This window comes from Plectropomus leopardus, chromosome 13 (genome assembly GCF_008729295.1).
Source record: "Plectropomus leopardus isolate mb chromosome 13, YSFRI_Pleo_2.0, whole genome shotgun sequence".
In the NCBI taxonomy this organism is placed as follows: Eukaryota; Metazoa; Chordata; class Actinopteri; order Perciformes; family Serranidae; genus Plectropomus; species Plectropomus leopardus.
This window is the reverse complement of record NC_056475.1, coordinates 11,671,854-11,693,228: the sequence shown is the minus strand read 5'-3', so window position 1 is coordinate 11,693,228 and position 21,375 is coordinate 11,671,854. Positions and strand designations below refer to the sequence as shown.

General features: G+C 39.2%; 1 protein-coding gene across 1 annotated transcript in view; it reads right to left on the bottom strand.

Moving 5' to 3' along the window:
• LOC121952312 (polypeptide N-acetylgalactosaminyltransferase 10-like) overlaps positions 1-18,763 on the bottom strand; it is a 102,219-nt gene extending 83,456 nt beyond the window's left edge. The window contains exon 1 of the mRNA XM_042498896.1: positions 18,518-18,763. Coding sequence (XP_042354830.1) covers positions 18,518-18,676 — 159 coding nt within the window. The 5' untranslated portion in view covers positions 18,677-18,763. The remainder of the gene's footprint in view (positions 1-18,517) is intronic.
• Positions 18,764-21,375: the final 2,612 nt, after the last annotated feature.

Below are 21,375 nucleotides of genomic sequence, written 5' to 3'. Positions count from 1 at the left end.
GCTAGCATCCCTCCATACATCTCCCTAAGGCTGCCTCGTTCCTGCTGCGCCAAGCTCTACTGTGCCGCGGTGAGCCAGAGAGCCAGAGGCACGCTGCTCCTTCCCACCGCTGGTTAGGAAGAGCAAATCAATGAGCTTAGCAGGGAGAGCTTTTACAGCTCCACTGGAAGGCAATTATCAACATTTGTCAGTGAGGGGACAATCAGGCCACAGGATGATAGCCTGGGGTTCAACTGACAGCGGTCCAATATGAGAGCATAATGTGAAACAAAGTGGGCAGAGGCAACGCTCTGAGAACTGTCTGAAAAAAAAAAAAAAAAAATGATTCGGTGGCTGCTTCATAATGGAATAACATGCTGTAAATCTACCAACTTGTTCCAGCCGGCTGCCTCACATCAATGCTCAGTACAGAGATTAATGGCAAGCACCAGTTCACCTGAGCAGCAAAGAGACCCCCCAACAATAGAAGCCGAAATGACTCATTAGATTGAAGATGAAAATATAAAAGGAAGCTGCACCAATCCATTCATTATACTCACTTTTATCTTTGGTGATATCAAACCACGCAGGTTGTTTTAATTTATTGAAATTTTGCTGTCTGTCTGATATTTCTGCTGCTACCCCAATTCAACAAGCAAGTTTGGTGGAGGTTTGGTTTTGATGCTTAACACCTTTACACATGACACCTTCAGTCACCTAACCATGTTAGATATTTAAATAAATATAATGCTAAAAATGTGGTGCAGCTACTCCATGATTTTACCAGTGCCTTAATTCAGAGGCCTGCATTCAATAGTACAAGATATCCGTTTCATTCATCTGTTTCGTTCTTTTTCTGCCACTGTTTGAATTTAGGAGGGGGTGTGCTTGAATGGGAATGGTAATATATACAAATAATAAAATGATATATATATATATATATATATATATATATATATATATATAGCGTGTGTGTGTGTGCGCATGTGTGTGTGTGTGTGTGTGTGTGTGTGTGTGTGTGTGTGTGTATTAGGGCTGTACCCAACTCAGAATTATCAGTCAGTCAAGTCAGATTTGGCCGTTAAAAATTCAACAACTCTGTTTTGTTTTTGTTTGTTTGTTTGTTTGTTTGTTTGTGTTTCATGTGAAGTTTGAATGGGCTAAGTGGATTGTTCAGCGTAACACTGCTAGTTCCACTTGTTCCACTAGTTCCAACGTTAAAAAAAATCCAGGACAACTGCCGCTTTAAGAGACATGGTAAGACATTTCCTGCAATCAGATAGTAAGCTTATTACGACTGCAGGGCATTTTTTCTACTCCAGAGCCTTGAAGAACAATTAACATTTTCAAAAGGTTATACAGGATGCCGTGCCATCAACTCCAAAACATTGGTTTGTCCAAGAAGGGCTTGACACAGTTTTACAGAGAGGGGAGACAAATTGTGCTCAGCTCTTCAGTAATAGTGTGATATTGCAGCTCACCAGCTCAAGAAGAAGCAAATCATAAAAGGGTGCACACAACCTCAAAATGTACTGAGAGCTCTTCTTTGCCTCCTCAAATATTCACCACTCCCACATGCAGTGCAAAGGTCTGAAAACACACAATGACCCTCTTTGACCCTCTTCCCAAAGAGAAAAGACTGGATATGAATGGGCTCCTTTCACTCCATGGAAATCTAATCTTTTGTTGATTTTTTTTTCTTTGAATATTTTAGAAGTTTGAACTGCTGCCAGTAAAATTGGAAAGTTTTGTGACATCTTGAGACACCTTGAGTCTCTTCAGTGGCAGCATGGTAGAATTTTACATCAGCAAAGGATGAGAGTTATTTTTCCCTCAGCGTGACGTGTTTGTCATGAGCTTAATTCACATGCCAGTCACACATTGGTAGTTGAAAGCAACTACTCTAAATCACATTTCCAAAAGCAGCTACACAAGTGAGTCACCAATTAGCAGTGTGTGTCACATTTCCTAGAAGGTTGCCATCCACCATTTCTAAATTGGTTCTTAAAGTAATATATGACATTTAATGGCAGCATAAAGATAGAAGTCGCTTTCTGTATCATGCACAAATGATGGAATGTGGGAAAAGGAAACATTTCAAAAGGCATAGCCAACAGCGGCTTCGGGAAAGGACACTGAGTTGAATCTGCTGCAATATGTTTTTTTATGTATTTACTTATATATTTTATTCATTTCTTTATGCATTGTTTGTGATGTGATGCTATAACAAAAAGTTGTTGGAAATTACTTTGCAGAGCTGGTGGCAGAAAACATCCACTGCAGCATACTTAGTGGCACTAACACATCTATTAAATAAAGAAAATACAAATAGGTCAAATACTCAAATGCCACAGTGCCAAATCATAAACCAACATATTCTTTCCAGGCAGTGTTGATACTAAATAAGCTAAATTCATAATAACACACAGTAGCTGAGGGCATGCAAATATTATCCACCACACCACCCACACACTGTCTCTCCATCACCAAGCTTTCAGGACCAGCAAAAGCAATACATGTTGCTCCGTTTGTTTAAGGTGTGTCTGGGGACCACAGCCCACACTGCTCTGTATGTGCTGACTTTGAAAAAGCAATCAAGGAACAACTCAGTCTATTAACATAACAGTGCACATCTGAAGTACTATTGATAGTTGTATTGATGGCATTCGAGATTTAATTTCAGAAACTAGCAGCAGACCAGTTGTGAATGTTTTTGCCTAACTGAGGAGGAAGACAAAATAATATGCAAAATTTAAGAAAGTTTGCTTAAAAAAATAGTGTTTTTTTTTTTTTGTTTTTTTTTGGTAATACAATATGGAGATCCATATGACTTTGCTGAAGCTTAGATGCTGAATCATTTTAATAATACCAAAAGTCACAGGACTTATGGTGTGTTATAAATGTAACTCTGCAAAAATGAAATTGTATTAAGTGCATCCAATGCAGTCAGCAAATCAGCAGTTGAGTGTCAGCAGTGTTTGGATCAAACTGGACTCTTCCTGCATTGCATCAGCTACAACCTCGGCCTTTTATTAAGCTTTGAAAAAAAATTCCAGCATTTATAGCTTGTTTCATTTACCTTCTCCTCACCCACACAGATTGTCTTTTCACGCATCGTTTTACATCCCTAATCAATGCTGATAAAAATATTTAACAAGACGAGGGGAAAAAAGAATATTTCCCCTGATTATGATCCAAGATGAAGACATGTGGGGAGGTGGGGGGTGGGGGGGGGTATGTGTTTCTGAAATGATCAAAGCCATATACATGCTAACAGTGACATCACCTGCTGTTCGTATAAGTAGCTCAGTAAGGAAGGCCACGGTCTAGCAGAGCAAAAAATGCAGCAATTTCTTCCGGAGACAGCACGTCAATCTTCAAACAGCTGTTCAGAAGTGCTGGTTTGGCTGCAGTCTGATTGCTGAAAAGTGCTTTAAGACTAGAAAACGAGACTGGCTGCTTCAGTTCAAACTCTTCCTCTGAAGCTCTCTGAACTATGGGAAACATCTATTGCGCCACGACCTGTCAAAATGAAACAAAGTTGTCACACTTCACAGAGAAGCGGAGCAGCAGTAGCCTAATGGAGAGAGAAAAAAAGGTTTCATTCTGGAAACTTGGTAGTCTGAATCACAACTGTGGGAATGTGGGTGAGGAAAGTTGAAAAAAGCTTACTGTATGCTAGTAACACTACGTTTATGATCATACACAAAGAAGAAGAGCTAATTGTTCTGGGTAATTAGGCTAAAGCAGGATATCAGACAACACTTAAAGCATTTAGAACACTGGCTGCAGCACCTGGATTGATATGAGCAGGTTTTTCTTTATTTTCCCTTTAAATTTCTCAGCTGTTGTTGTTGATAGCAGATGGAAAAATCAATGTTTATGATGCCACTTCATTAATGGTTTTATTGCTACCAATCTAATGCTGTTAAACCTAAAATTCATCCTTCAATAAATACAATATTTTAATAGGCACTGCATAATGTCATCTAACAGAATTACTGTTCCTGTGTTGCTGACTGGGTGCAACAGTGTATCAATTAAAACATCTATTTACTTCCTGTATTAATTTACATGGTTGGGTTCCAGCACAAGTGCACCCCTTTGCAAGGTGCATAGAGAAATGAGGCAGTCTGTTACTGTTGCTCCTGTACTAGTTCATTTCCAGCACAGCATGCTTCCATGCATCTTGTCCTGGTAGCTCATTAAAGTTATATTGCCGAGATTCAGCTAGCTCTTGATGACAACGAACCCAATGAACTACAACTTTCCCTCCATCTAGTTTGAAGTACTTTTAGGTAGCTGACTGTTTGTTGAAAAGAACAGGGCCTCTGTTTCACAAGGAAACAAGCTCTCTCCATGCTTTCTCAACTCTGTGCTGCTGAGTGCACTTTTGGTATTTGAGTGGTGTTGAGCTGCATCGGCTTCTTTTTTTAGGATTTTTAGATTACCAATTAATAATATTCTTTCATGTCCTCAGTATTTCGGTTTGCATGTGTGAATGGAGGTCATACTATAACTGCTGCAGGAACTCTGTTACTTCATTAACGTATAGATAGGGATGGGAACCAGGAACCGGTTCTAGTTTAGATCTAGTTCCAGATTGTTTTATCAATAGGAATTGTATGCCTCAGAGCATAACAATTCATTTTATCATTGCCGGCATGTTTCTCTGACAGTTATACATCGCAAAGAAGTGAAGTCAAACTCATGCTTCTTGCTGCTGGGAGCTTGTTACTAGACACAGCTGAGTGAGACAAACATACAGTAAAGCTACCTGCCTTAGGTTAAAATGGTTCATCTCCTATGGACACTCAAACTGTTGCTTCTTTCCCATGAAGCTGAGCTGATTGTAATCATCTGATTGTTACTGCTCTGCAGCCAGACAGGCAATGTGGAAAACATTCTGTTTTGTCTTCTGTACATATAAACACACACAGCTTTTATCTCCTATGCACCAAGCCCAAAGCAGACTGCGTTTAAATGCTGCGGACTCCGAGACTCTAAGCTACAGAAAGACACACATCAAACCATACAGCTGGAAGAAGAAAAAAAGAGAATTATATTTGTAATACTGGTGTGTTTCCCCTTAGAAAGATAAATTCACCATAGGTCAGGCACTGTGGTCAAATAAACAGAGTTTTTCAACCAGAAAAAAAGGAAACAAGAATATAACTGAGCACAGCATAGACACCTGGAGGTGAAGAAGAGTGCAGGTACATTCATCCGCCACAATCAATAACACACTCTCCATGGAGACTTAATCAAGAACATTTTACAGTTCAGAAATTCATCTGAAGATGTAACAATAACAGCAGTTCACTGTAGTTGCCCTTTCATTCCAACTTCATCAAGATTACCATCAGCCAATACTAAGGAGTACAAGGGTCAGAGTCAGTGTTCAAAACTGCAACATACAGAGTTAATTAAAGAGCGCAAGATATGGGGGAGTTTGACAATCTGTGTGAAACATTATAGCTGAATTCTACTAATTTATATCAGACATAAAGCATATGGTTCAAGTCCAGTGGTCACTGCAAAAAGCTGCAACTTTTAATTCCCAACGTGGTCCGACAATACATCAGTCAAACTAGTTAGACTGATGTATAGACAATGGTTCCCAAATGGTGGGTCATGATCCAAAAGTGAAATGTGGGTCAATTCTGAGTGGACCGCAAGTGACTCGTGGCAAGTTTGTAAAAAACACACTTTGAATTATACGCCTACAGACCTTGGTTATCTATCAAGCCACCTTGTTTTTATTAGTAAAGCAACTATTTTATTGCCCTATTGTTTTTTGAAGTGTCACTGGTCTTGAAGCAATAATAGGCACTTTTTTGGTTGCAGTCCACTTAATTTACTATGTTTTAAGTAACTGCACTTTATTCCTGCATAATATTTTATTTCATTGTGCTCTGAGCGAATGTGTTACATTTTGTGAAATAAAATTTATCAGTGGTATCTTCAGTGTGGACCTTGAAATAATGACTTAGGAGAAATCTGGACCATGTGGCTGAATCAGTTGCAAACCACTTTTATAGACCATCCGGTATAAGAAGCCGATAGAAAACAAAAATTACGTCCTCATAGATGTATGCCTCCGCCAATCAGTCAAGTTGCAATATACACGCACATGAGAAAATTTGCCTACAGGGCTTTTTAACAGAAATCTATTTGTTTTAACCCAAACCACAAATTTCCACCTAACCGTAACTAAGAAATACCTTTCTAACAGAAAACACCTTTAGGCAAACTTCTAACAACTGAAATTCACAAATATGTCTGTTCAGACTCATAAAATAAACTGAAATGTTTGTAAAATCTTAATGAAAGATTTAAAATGTTTTGGGGGTTTTTTTGACAAAATGTGGAGTCCAAGTGGAAGTCTGTACCAAATTTGAAGCAATGCCTGAGATATCCCGTTCACAAGAATGGAACAGACAACCCAAAAACATGCCCCTGGCCATGGCTGTCACCAGCACACAGGGATAAAAAACATGATGTCTCAGAAAAGGTGTTTGAAGGGGACACTGCAGTGATTTTGAATGTTGAGTTTGAGGACTCCTATAAGACCAATTTAAAAAAAGAAAAATGGCAAAAATCTATTCAGCAAAGACTAGGATATCCTGCCTTTTAGTCCCAAATTGGGTGAAGCTCCAAAAACACTGTATGCTATGATTCCCCTGATGAAATTGAAAGCATCTTTCATTTCTAAACCCTCCATGTTTCCACATTTTTTCAGACTTCACATACCAAGTTTGTAATACAGGCTTTCTGAAGTCTCAAGGCAAATATAAGATAGCCCTGACATCACCAGGGGCAGACTTTAGAAAGCTTCTTTCAGAGATACAAAAGACATTATACATCTGTTGTCACAGCTTGTGTAGTTGTGAGAGGTAAACTGACCTTCATGTGTTAAACTGGAGTGCATCTTTAAAACCAATGGTCACAACACAGCACATCTACATTGGTGTTTAACTATCCAGGAAATGTGCCAGTTTTGTTGAATTTAAAGATATAATTTAAAAGCAAACACATTGAAATGGGAATTCAAATGCAGGTAAAAAGTTCTCTTCGCCACTCTATTGAGCTTTTCCTTAAAACAGTAACTGAAGTGTATATTGCTGAACAACACATGCAGGGCTTTATAAAACTGGTGCAAAGACTACATGTTTCAGATTTTGTGCAGATTTAATGTGGAGCCCAAAAACATTTGTATCCGACCTAAGGTAAGTGTGGCTGTGAAGCAGATTTATGCAGAAAACAGGCCTACTCAAGGATGCATCTTATTCTCTGTGAGGCTCAGCACTGTGAAGCACAGAGCTGGCCTTAAATTGGCGTCCTGGGATTAGCTTAATCATCTGAGCATAAAAAAAAGCAGCTCCATAACCCACGTGGCTGTAATTAAAAGGCTGACTCCTCGCTCCGTATCCACAGGCTGTCTGCTGCACCTGTCCCTCATTTGGCTCCTTGCACTGATCTGGGGCAGCAGATCCCTGACAGGCATACAGAGCAGCTACTGCACGCGCTCAGTCTGTGCCGCAGCCAGCAGCGAGTCAACGTCTGCCTTGTGTGAGGAACCTGGGGAGGAAACGCTCTCCAACAAAGTCAGCCTGTGAACAAACACCTCTTTTACCCGCTCACTCTGCCTTTTTCTCCTGAGGTGTTTTATCCCCTCCCTCCCTTCCTCCCTTCCTCCCTTTCTCTTGCAGTTCTGAGTGATAAAGTGCAACGACTTAAGTCTGCAGCGAGTAACTCCACTTGTCTTTGCAAATGACTTTCATCCCTCAGTCTCCCTCGTTTCCAGAGGCTTAACACGTTAAAGATAAAATCTCATTTCCCAGTCTGGCAGCACAGCTAGCCCACAGCTCAGTGAGACTACATCAGGTACTGACATAGGAGCTTGTCTCCTGATCACAAAATCCTGAAAGTGTGTGATATATTGTCTCTAGTCTTACTATGCCAAAATCCCATATCAATATTAATGAATTTAACATTCTCTTAAATACCTGAACATTTCTTTCAAAATTTTATTCTATAAAAACGGACTCAGGATGAAATGGACATATTACATCACTATGTGAATTTGAACAGGTTTTTATTAGAAACTGTAACATATTGCTGTCAAAAACATGCTATTATATTTAGCACAATGTTTATTTATTTCATATCACCTACCCCTGCTTAGGGGCTGTGTACTGAAAAGAATCTGGTGACATGATTAGGGACAGGAGACGAGAACTGGTTCCAAATTGTCTGATTCATCCTAACTGTTTTTTCTTACATTGCTTATTGCAAAACAATGACATAAAACTCATGCTTCCACGTGGCTGCAAGGAGGAGTCTGAATGGTGAGGAAGAAATGGTCCAAAGTGAGGAAATGGTCCAAAGCGTGGCTGTGTTTTGGTAAGTAAGACATACATATGGCTACAATGCTGCTTGAAATGTATGTAAAATGATAATTTTAAGAAACAGTGGAAAACACCAGTGATATGCTGAAATTTCTTTCTAAGCAACACAGGCTTAAATTCCAGGAATGCCATGTATTTTACATTATAAGCATGAGTGGTCCTGCCTCACACTGATCAGCACAATGGTGAATATCTTCTGTTACTAAAGTAGTACCATGCAAGAAAGCTTTGCAAATATTTTCTTTAACTATGAAAACCTGAATTGAAACAATAACAGGGGGCGCCCAGTAGCTCAGCTGGAAGAGCAGGCGCCCCATGTACAGAAACTATGTCTTTGTCACAGCAGCCATGGGTTCGATTCTGGCCTCGGCCCTTTGCTGCATATCATCTCCTCTCTCTCCCCCTTTCACACTTAAGCTGTCCTCTCAAATAAAGCCATAAGCCCAAAAAAAAAATTTTAAAAAGTGCTGTACATTCTCTGATTTTACACTGTTTTTAGACTCAGAAATAATAAAACTACTGCTGTGATAATGAAAATCTGAGACAGCCTACTTATTTTTCAATAAAAAATTATTAATAATCAATATGGAAATCAGTAAAGAATCAGAACAATAAGCACAATCAATGAAGGCATTGGTACAAAATGGTGATCTGCCAAGATTAAAACATCTGCCGCCACATTTTGATTTCATATTTTTGGAGCTGGACCATTCATTAGGAGCACTATTGGAATATATATGTTGATCGGTTATTCACGTCACCACATTCTCAGAGCTCAGAGCTCAGAGTGTACTCTAAACACAGATCAGAGCAGTACAGTGCCAGAACCGTTAATTTCGTTGTGTCTAAAATTTTTCAATCAGTTGCCTCTACAGCTGCTGCTGCTCTCATCCATGGATCTGCGCCGCTCTGACCAGATTGACAGATCAGTTATATTCCCTGCGGCTGAAACTCCTCAAAACTACTACTGAGGGAAAAAAAAAACTCATGAGGGGTTGCATCTGTGCTGCATTCACGGACCCCCGAAAACATCTGAGTTTAGAGAGGGGACATAGAGAGATGCAAACAACACACACAAAATATTTTTTTTTGTTCAGGATTTATATCAGTCAATGTCTGCTTTCCAATTTCCATTTACGGCAATGACAAATTTTACCACACCCTCGCTGGCCTCACATAATCTTCACTGCTTTTCAGAAGTCTAACAGGCAAAAATTAAGATGTCATCCTTGCAATGAAAAAAAGAGTGTTTCTTACAAAACATAACATACAGCCCTCTGCAGCATAATAAACTCTAATGAACTCTCACAACTGTTATCATAAACTGTGTTAAATTGTCTTAATCCTACTCTCACAGCCTCTCTAATTGCTTTTTAACCTCTCAGGATTCATAGAGTTGATGTGATTTTCTTAATTGCAGAGAGCCCCCCTTTCCCTCACATGTTTGCACTCATATGGCTATCCGCTGCAGACTGAAATTATTCCCAAATCTAAAATAAGCCTTGAGGAGGCTTGGTTTTTCTTCAAATCCTTATGCATGTGTGGCGCAATCCGCAAGAGCGGTTTTTGCGAGGGCAGCCCAAATCCACTCAATTTCAATTTTGTTTCAGTGCACTTTGGACTCGCGCTTCCTGTAGGTGCAGCCTCGAGGTTCCCGAGCGTTCTCAAATCACTGCCTGCTATTGGCATGAAACATCATTCCCTCTCTCCCACATGATGTCAATAGAGCAGAAAGGAGACATTTTTCACAGAACCACGGGCTAAACTCTTATTCAACTTTAATGTTTATCAGAATAGCAACAGAGAGGAAAGAGACAGGGAGCTGCAGGTCAAACAGTTCGACACTGCTGGAGTGCTGAGAAAAAGCATCTGAATCTGGGACATTTAGATGACTTTATATGTCTAGTTTGGCCCAGTTCCTGGGATTTACTTTTCGTGGTGAGAAACATGTCAACTCATTCTTCTAATTATGTAATCGCAGAGTAAAATGTTAAAGGAGAAAATGATTATCACTGAGTTGCGCTACATTATTTGTCAAGTGGCTGCATAATGGACACTAAAATATTATAAATATATACAGGAAGAGTCTTTCCTCTCAATAGGTTGCTGTGAAAATATTAGCTCATCTTATTATAACAATGTAGGCTACAATGCAAATTAGTCCATGAAATGATTTCATTGGGTAAAAACACATCTCAGCACACTTGCAGGTTAATTATAGCCAACATGTGTTCTTCAAAAGGTTTTGAACAGATAAAAAGTAAATGAATAAAGTATCGAGGGTTTGTTTATTTCTCCTCAAAGGAACAAATGTCAGACTTTCAATGTTTGGGTTTTTTTTTTTGTTTTTTTCCAGGCCCGTGGGAGCCCTGTAGGACAGAGGGGTCAAACAAATATCTGATTTGCATTGTGACTGTGGTGTAGGAATACATCACAAGCAGACAGCCTGGGAATTCAAAATCAGACTGAAGCACTGGGGGTATTTATTCAGAAAAGCAGTTTGTTTGGGAGTAACAATTTGCCTGACAAGCTGTGGATCAACAATCTGTGACTTCTGAGGCCTAAATGAGAAATTAAAAGATAACTATACAATATTTTTTTCAGCTGGGATTTCACCTTGTCCTCAGATGTTCTACATAGACGTCCTTGTTTACTTTGAGCTCTGCTCATTAATAAGACCAGGCTGTCGCTGACCGTCCTTCTACCAGCTCTAAAAGCAGTATATATAAGTGTGTGTGTGTGTGAGAGAGAGAGAGAGAGTCAGGGAGTGTACTGTACATGTGTCAGGGGGGAAACGCACAAGGTCCTGCCGTGATGAATGAACAGTAATCCTGCCTACAGTGTGTGGCTCAGAAATGCAGCCTCCAGTGTACAGAAGCCTCTATGATTCTCATTTCTCTGTGACAGGGCTGTGAATCTCAGCCAAGTTTCCTTTCAAGAGCACACTTTATCTTCTGGACTTTTATCAGAGCTGATTACGCCCAGTCTGCGGGAGGAAAATCCACCAGCACGTTGCACAAGAATGGAATCTTATCTTGGAATACATATGTCCCATTTACGCAGAAATATACATATATGTAGTCAAATCTAAATTTTCTGCTTGCCTCTCTTGACTGGACATAATCGAGTTTGAGCAGTTCAAACTGGGATTGGCTCTACCATTAATCTAAATTCCCTCAGGTCCTTGGCAATTCACCTATTGATTATTTTTCATGTAATTAGCTATCATGTCTTCAAAGGCTAAAGCTGTGGCTATTTAACATGACTTTAAGATAAACAATTTTGCTTTTTTTTATTGCCTGTCAGAGAACAGCAACACATCATTTTATCTAAGCAATTTTAACTTCAAAGATTAATTATTGATTAATTTTCTCAGTCGATAGATCGATCAATAATTCATGCTTGTACCATTCAAAGCTGCTTCGAGGCAAGAGCCAGAATTGGTTACCTTGGCTGGCTGGAAGGATGTGACAGTGAAGCAGCTGCAGGGAGAGTTGAGTTCCAGCCACTGGAGGCAACTTTGCTTAGGCTTGCTGGATTTAAATCCCAAGAAGTTAGTCTGTGGCCAACATTTGGATACATTTCTCCTCACATTTGTAAGAAAAATCAGATTTACAACACAGACTTTATAGGAGAAGACTCTCAAAACTTCAGTAACTCAGTCACACCAGCAACAGTAAAGACACTTGCCAGCTATAGTAAAAAAATAATTTAAGAAATCAGGTTTTAACTGAGTTCTGACTTGTTAAATCCTGCTCTTTTTGAGCATAGCACAGTGGTTCTAAACATTTCAGCAAAAAGTCACTGTAAGAGGAACTCGAAGACATCCTGATACATCCCCATGCGACACAGTCGAAGACAACCAGAGGAAGTAAAATGTCCATCTACAACAAACTAATTTTGAACAACAGAAGCATTGGACTGGCTACCATTTTTACTTTTCATTCATTGTCTTGTTTGAGTTCATATGTACAAATCTAGACTGCTGACATCTGCCGGATCAAAACACTATCGGCTCACCCATCACAGTGAAACACGTCTGAAATATTTCAGACAAGATGAGGCTCAAATGATCCTACAGATCTGATAATGATTAAAACTGGATGGGAAACTGAACACTTAAAAAATAAGGATGAACACATTTGCCCATGTTTGCCAGGCATTTGTCCAGACATAGATTCATTTCAGCCTCTAATGCAAATTTACAGAGTTTTGAGGAAATCTGCAAAACACAACATAAATTTTATTTATTTTTATTTTTTTTGGCCTTTATTAGATAGAAAAGATTAAGCATGCAAGGGGGAGAGAGAGTGGGGATGATATGCAGCAAAGGGCCGCAGGCTGGAGTCGAACCTGCGGCCGCTGCAGTGAGTGTTATGTGAATATTGGGAGTTGGTTCATTGAGACAAGCAGTTGGCAGCTCTAATTCTCCAGTCAGGTGCCACTGCAGATGAGGGCACAAAAGACAGTCAAACCTCAAACAAAATAAGAAAATAGATGTATAATATGAAAGCACACTGAACAATGGTATCAGCTCTGTGTAGGGTTGAGCGCCAGTGATGGTGACAGTGAGGCTGCAGCGAGAGGAGCAGAAAGTATGACGTGAAACGCGGCTGTGTGATGAGTCAACATTTGAGACTGTTTGTCAGTGAATAAATGCTACAACTCTTAAAGACCAATACACGTTTCGAAGTCTTGCTCACCAGCTGCTGATTAAACTGACAGAAGTTAGACCCGAAGTTAGCATGCTTAGCTTCCCACTGGAAACAGACCAGGCTCCGTTAAGGTGGACTGTTAAGGTGGACCAGCTAGTGAAACAATCATTGATCCTTACTCAAATTTCATTTTGTTGTTACTGATACAGTAACTGTTATGTATTGTTAAATTCTATTAGTTGGGTTAGGTTTTATTATTATGTGAATGTGAACAAACTACAGTAATGTGCAAGATGTGTTACACAGTCGTGGCTGCACCACAAAGCTTTCATTGTTGTGAGTTAATGTTCAATAACTGCATGATATTCTGCAAGCCAATGAGTGATCATGTTAAATAATCTTTCAATAATCCTGATTTCAATATCAGTCCAAATAATTGTGATTATTATTTTTGCCATAATCAAGCAGCCCTAGCTCTGTGTGCATACATGTGTTAAAAGTCATCCAGAGATGACGAAAAGAGCTTGCAGTTGCCTTTGTAATGACATTACGTCATGACGTCATTTAGCCACTTAATCTTTTTTCAACTGCACTTAGTAGCACAATTTACCTTTTATTGATACACCAACTTTTCCACCTACCAAGTGTGAAAACTTCTGCAGTATTTTGAGATTATTTTTTTAAATGTATTTTTGGCATTCCTACTGTTTTACTTTTTTTGTTTTGTTTTGTTTTGTTTTGTTTTGTTTTGTTTAAATGCACAAATTAAAAATGCATCAAAAGAGTTGGATGGAGATTTCCCTTACGCTGGTCAGGCAGACTGTTAGCTAGGCAGCACAGCAGGCAGAAGGTCAGACTATACGGCCTCTTTTTTAATTCTGCCCGCTGCTCTCATCTTCTCTAACCTCCACTTAACCTGAGCTGCTGGAGCAGGCAGGAGGAAGCTGAGCCACCTCTGCTTCAACAGGCGTCCTTAATAAGAGACGGGAAATGTGCAAATTACCTTTCTGTCACTGTCACGGTGGGGAGGCTCTGAGGCAGCCGATGTTTGCTAGAGCAGTGTGAAATATTCATTCAAGCACTGCATGCATGGGCATATGATTACAGCCTACACTACTACTGCATGGCTATTAGATACAGTTGTGTTAGCACTGTACAGAGGGTCAGCCTCTCAGAGAGAGATACACTTATACGCTGTGCTTAGGTTAGGAATGTTACTGCATATCTACATCTGAGGATCTACATCTTTTGTTTAATCAGCAAGCTGTGAACACTAAAGCCCAACTAATATAACGCATGTGCATATGATGTTAGTAAGCAAATGTGCAGGTTTCACATAGCCTGCTAGCCTGAAATAAAAACCATCAGTAGGAATACATCAGTAATCTTCAGGGGAAAAGTACAGAATCCCTACATTACACCGCAAAGGTCAAGCATTTTAGGCAACTGAGGCAATTATACATTAACCTATTAATAATAATTATCACAAGAATAGACACATCAGAATCTGTCAGACTCAGGTGATGCCGGTTGACGTAAATCACACTGCATGTTTGCATCTTAAGGAATGAATCAGAGCAACACATCCCAATGAATCAGTTCCTCTTATAATCTAATGATTTTACCTGTGAAGCTTTAGATTTAGACCATAAGGGCCCAGACACAAAAAAGCAGACATCAAAGAACTTTTGACAACAGAGGCTGACTGTTATGTCGCCTCCCATCGCCTGTGTCCAGGCCAAAAAGTTCCACCTGAACACACCGCAAAGAGCACAGCCAACTAGAGCATACATTCTGCGCATTTCTGAAAACAAATAACTCCTTTGCAGCAGGCGGCTGGAGTCTATATTCATCATTCACAAAAATCAAAAGGCCAACAGGACACATTCAAGACACTATTAGCAAATAACAATGCAACCCAGTACTGAAAGAACAAATGATAATTACAGAGCGCTGGTGAACAATAAGACAGACAATTACAAACAGTTCTTGCTACAGAGCTCAGTGGCAAAAACATAATCGCACCAGATATAACAAGTTTGTTTCGATCTCATAACTTCATGACTTTAGCCACTTTTTTTTTTTTTTTTTTTGCTTTCCTCTCTACCATTACTGATTCAAACTGCCAGTTGAAGTGATTTCATTCTCGGTCGCAGATTCAACATGCTGAATTGGCTGGAACAAAGTCAACAAGGTTCCAACAAGGGCCAACAGCACAGGACACACCTAGAGATTTTAATACTACCTAAATACCAGAACAAAGACAGCACCCATTCATTCAAATGCAGTTGCTACCCTGGTGCATACACCGCTGCATTAGGAACCCCATTGAATATTCATGGTAGAGTTTATCTCACTCTGCTCATAGCACTTTAAATAGTGATAACATCACTATTTTTAAATTACTTTTCTCAGCTAAGGAAAAGTTTTACAAATATAAAACCACCATGGATCAAAAATTCAGAATACAAGACAGATGTGTGTTTTTTGTTGCAATACTTGAGAGGCCACTGATTCGACTGCCATAATTCTGGGTCAGGAAAAACCCGCCAAGACTAGGGCGACAGAACAGCCTGACTCTGACCAACGGCCGACCATCGCCTTGGTGTGTCAGGGCCCTTAAATAAACAGAAATGAAGTACTTATACCCAATTGCTGTCTCTGCTTGCTAAACAAAACTGAGACACACATCATTTAACTAGCCTCAAATGTTTGTTTTCCTGTCTTCAATTGAACTCTCCCTGAAAAGGCTCCTCATTTATTGGAGAAACTTGGCCTCAATTCAGCCTCTTTGTCTCTTATCAAACTGTTTGGGAGGTTGACAGCTGTTATCACAGTTTGCTAATATGTAACAAGCTTTTCTAAGCCTTGTATATGTCCTTTAATCCCATTCATAACTTCTCTTGTCATTTAAGATATCAAATCCAAACTTGAGCTGAGAAAAGTAATCCTTGGAGAAGATATAAGCTGGCTTTATCATGCCCACAATTCAGCCTGCAAATTAGCTTTTAGCTGCTGATAACAACAAGACACGGAAAACATAGTGTGGATTTTGATGGGGATTTGTCAACATTTCCAGACTAAATGGATTGATAATGAAAACGATTGTTTACAGAGCCTTTTGCGACATTATTCCAGTTTATTATGCTTCAGGAGATACATCTAACAGGCATTTTATAAGAAAAGCTTGAGCTAACGTGTCAAAAAAGAACTCTGTCTCCTAGTTAAATTTCTACAATCCTTCAACCAAGTTGACTGAATTCTGGATAAACACCACCACCATCCAAAACTCACACTAACACACATGCACACATACCATCAGTGAAAGCCTCCATTCAGCAGATCTGCCTCATTTGAATTAGAGGAGCTACTATTGTCTGCCAAATAGGCTCCGTTTTGGTGAGGTTTTTGAGGTTTTATGTGGACCAACAAAACAACACATCCAGCTCCAGCTTGTGCTCCACATTTATTCATCTTTTTTTCTTAAACTTTTGAAGACTTCCACACTGATCATTCAATTCAAACCAAAGCTTCTATTTTCCCCAAAAAATAAATAGAAGTCAAACCTTAGAAAACCCTGACCGCATAAATTTCTTCCAAAATCCTTTAAGACTGCTCTATCCTACTGGTACAGAAATATTCTGTCTCCTGTTTAGACAAATTGAATTTAAACCCTCTTTACAAAGTGAAACTTCATCACTTCCACCAAAGAAAGATGGCAACAAAAAAAGGCATATTTCCTCCCTTGTGTTTATGATAACTGGATATGAAAAGATGCAATCATGTCTTACATGAATGAAAAGATAAAACGCTTCAGTCATATATTCAGTTTGGCTGAAGGAGTAAAAGCACAACTTGTAACACAGTTATATTGCATTTTCTGTCATTATACCATTTGTGGAGCTTTAGTTTTTATTTTGACTAAAAGTTTTCTTATATGTCTTCAAAACAGCAGCAAATGCTGGTGACTGACGCAACTTTATGTATGAGTCAAACAATATATAACCTCTGTGTAGGATATGAAAATATTTTACTTCAGTGCCACAATATCTTGACCAAGATTAAATTGAATTTTCTACACGCAGTAACATGTATCGTCAAAAGAAATGATTAGTTACTGTAATTATTCTGCTGTTTTCCACAGAGGTATTTGAGAAAACAACCATATTGATTCACTGATTCATTGGGGGGCATGTTTAACAACAACAACAAACTACACAAAAATATCAATTCATAAACTTTCACACAACTTATTCAGTATAAGGTGTTTTTGTTTAAATTCATGCTTGGTAAGCGTTGATCATACAACTGGATAGTTGATACTTGGATTATACTAAATGAGTTGTGGGAGAGTTTGGAAATAGATGTTTTAATTTAGTTATGCTGTTATTAAATGTGGTCCCATATCAATAAATAAATCTGTATGTTGCCAAGCCATTCTTTTATGAAGGCATGCAAGAGAATCAAAGGTATTACAGGTTACACAGTATAATTAACTGATTTACAGATGGCCATGTTTTGGATGAAGTTTTCATTTAATAAAATGTCAAGGGACAGACAATAAAATCATTTTAATTCTCAATAAATGGTATAAATCATTTAAGAAAAAATGCCAAAGTTTTGCTGACTACCACATATCCAATGTGAGGATTTGCGGCTGTTTTGTGTTTTTACAGGGTATCATAAATGTTTGGGTTTGGTATTGCTCTCAAGCTCTAGGTGTAAGATGGGCAGTAGCTGGCATTTTACAAACTCAATAACTAATCATAAAAAGACATAGCAGACTAACTGACGGTGTAACTAACCAGTAGGTTGCAGTCCTACATGCTTATAACAACACACCAGTTGTGCACATAGTTCTGCACACTTTAAACTTTAATGCTAAAGAAATGACTACACAGGGGGCACAGTCTGGGTCTACAAAACACCGTGACCAAAAAAAACTGAGTGAATCCATAACTACTCAAACTGACCCGTTGTTACACCTTTATCTGTGTGTCCTGACGCCAGTCAACCTTTCCTTATGAAACATCCATGCCTTCAACCTGTGAACGCAGCACTGCCTGTTGTACATTTTTGACAACTTCCTGAAGTCAGTGTGTTATTGTAACTTACTGCGACGCCCAGCTTCGGGTTAGCTACGTGGCTGCCTGTTCACCCTGTAACTAAGGACCTGCCATGCTTGCACTGTGCTAAACGAAGGTCCATTTTGTAAATCACATCACACACACTCTTACACACACAGTATGGGAATGTAAAGGTTGTTGGTATTGGGGGGGTTAAGGCGAGCACAGAAGCACGGGGGAAGTACGCAGCGTTTCAATCTCTGCTACCACTGCAGCGAACAAACTATCATGTAAGGGGTTTCTGGTGATTACTGGAGCTGTTGCTACGCGGCGAGACAACCGCCAAACAGCCGATAGCCGGAAAGAGCTTCCCGCTAAATTGAGCCACCCGCGGCCGAGCTCTTACCTGTACCGGGGGGATGCCGCCTGGTCCTTCCACTGTGTCGGGCGAGTTGTCGAAGACTCGGTCCCTGTACAAAGACCAAAGCCCGACGTTTGGGAGAAAAAGAAGAGCCGCTATGAGCAGCCCGGCGAACTGCAGCAGCCTCTTCTCCTTCCGCCTCATCTCTCCGGGAGAAAGCGTGTGAAGCAGCGGCGGTGGAAACTAGCAAGCCCCGAGCCCCCCGCTTTGCCAAGCGGAGACAACTTTCACTCTGACTGGGGGACGGACACCGGCGCTGTGACGCTCCACGGCTGCGAGCTCCGCCGCTAGGGGGAGCGGACCACCGCACTTCACCTGGAGCGGGGGGTGAGGAGGGGGGATTTTGGCCAAAAGAAGACTTTTTTTTTGACAGTAACTCTCTTGAAAAACTAACCAGTTTTTTATGTGAAGTCGCAATCAGCAGATTTCAAAAGACAATGGAAAAACAGCCACCGCAGAGTGAAACTACATTATCATTAAAAGTTGTTGTGTCCAGCTGACGACTTGTGCCGCCTTCAAATGCACCTCGGAAATAACATTAACACCGTTTTCATGAGGCATAACCACCTGTGAATGTGAAATAAATAAATGAATAAAATAAAATATCAAATATATAAAATATAGGCTAAGATGCCAAAAAATAATCTTTAAAGAAATTATTACATTTTATTTATTGGTCCTATTTCTGTGTATATTTATTTATTTCAAAAAATAAACCTGCATATTCATTACATAATTGAGACTTCTGTTTTTAATTATTAGTTAAGTTATTTTACTTAAATAATAATAGTAGCACATGGAAACCACTTGATCTGAATTATTTCTGAATCACTTGAAGACATTGTCTCATGAATATACAATAAACAAATAGACACTTGCTTCAGGGGACTGAGATTATCATAAACACATAAGGTTAAAGCCTTCAACTTCAGCTGTCAGATCTTATTGGATGGACTGCTGAGGTAAATCCTTTCACCAATATGACAATTATAAATCATATACATATTAATATTCATTTAGGGCAAATGGGTCAGATCCTGTTTATGCATATCATTTTCTTATGATATAGGCTACAATATCCCTCAGTAACAATGAGTGGCAAAACTATCCAACAGATGGCATCTCTGTATAGTTAAGAATTGCAAATTGGTGAGAAAAGAAAAGATAAGAAAGACTGACACATAGCATATGTATATCTTAAAAAAAATGATCATTAGTAAATCAATCACCTATACCATATCACCTTGAATTTAAGAAGAAAATGTGTTTTCTGGCATGCCTCCATTGAAAACAGCAAACATACTGATTTATTGATTGACTGATTGAAACTATCACATGCATTTTTGCTAAAAACTTAAAAACTGTTAGACAGTGCTCCCCACCACTATCATCAAAATGCCAAATGGAGTAGATTCTGGGAGAATGGAGTTCATCCACAGACAAAGCGAGTCAATTACAAAGACACTTTATGTTGTTTTTTATATAATTTGTCACACATCTGTACATACAGTAGCCTGTATACACTGTATAGTATATGGATGCATTCCTTGATGGAGGATTTGTCAGCCTGATCAAAATCTCAGGGACTTGAAGGCATATTATAGTCTGTGAACAGATTGCAAAATGTTTCATTCAAAAAAGCATGAGTGATCAGTCAATGTAACTCACCTGCTTGAAAAGTGGGTCTTTGTATTGTATTGTATCTCTTCACTTTAACCTACAGCTGTTTTAAAAATCTTCTGCCTGGATTGTTTCTGAACCTGTTTGTGCAGTTGATTGCACAACGGCTCTTTAACATTTTAGCAGCGTTTGTGAAATGCACAAAGGCAGATGCTGACGGTGTTGTGTTTGCCACTCAGCGGGGAATAACCGTGGTGACTTCTGCGTTTAGTGATGTGGCGTGAAAACACTCCATACAGCTGTACCGTTGAAAATCTGTTAAACATTGCATTGGAATTGTTACACTGATATCTTATGCTTCTGTCACCAAAACTGGTTGATTTTTGAAGCACATAAAGGGATTTTGTTTGTGCAATGCAAAACATGCTTCTGAGAAACTGCTCTACAACACCACCTTAATGTTTCATTGCCATATTTGGTGAGTATTTACCTGTTTTAATATAACATTTCAGTGAGAATGAGACAGTTTTCATAGTCATGCAACATTACTGCAATATTTCACTCATCCAAAATAAAATCTCAGTGCAATCAAGACGTATTGGAAATGTCATCAAAAGAAAGCTGTTGTACAGCACACTGAAGAAGGTATTTACTGATCTAGTGAGGTCCAAAACAGCAACCATCTGTTCATCAGGTTTCTCCTGCTGCCCCTTCAACACAGCCGAGCCAGCGGGGGAGGAAATTTTGCCTAATTGTGTCTCTGATGGAAATCCAGGCAGCCACCTCATGTATATTGTCAGCAAAGAACAAAACCTACAGTATGTTTATTGTGAACTGGCTATAAGCATGTGTGAGTGCATACACCCATTCCATACGTAGGTGGAGAAATGTTTTGGGTTCAAAAGCTCAACAGTTGTGGAAGGTGAATTTAATGAACCTTAATTTATTTATTTATCAATTTATTTTTTTTTTTTTACTTTTTGCAGGGAGTGGTGCTTTAATGACAGCTATTGCTGGTAGATTTACTCAGCAATATCTAATTAATGCTGATTCTATGAGTTTGTCAAAACAGCTCAAAAGAAATTATACTCATTTGTCTAATCTATACCCTCTCTGAATGCATCTGTACTTTCTGTACCAGCAGGTTTTTTTGCATGACATGACACAGGTATGTTATGCAGAAGTCTTTTCTTTTTTGTACATCATAGTAGTCAAAGAAAAGA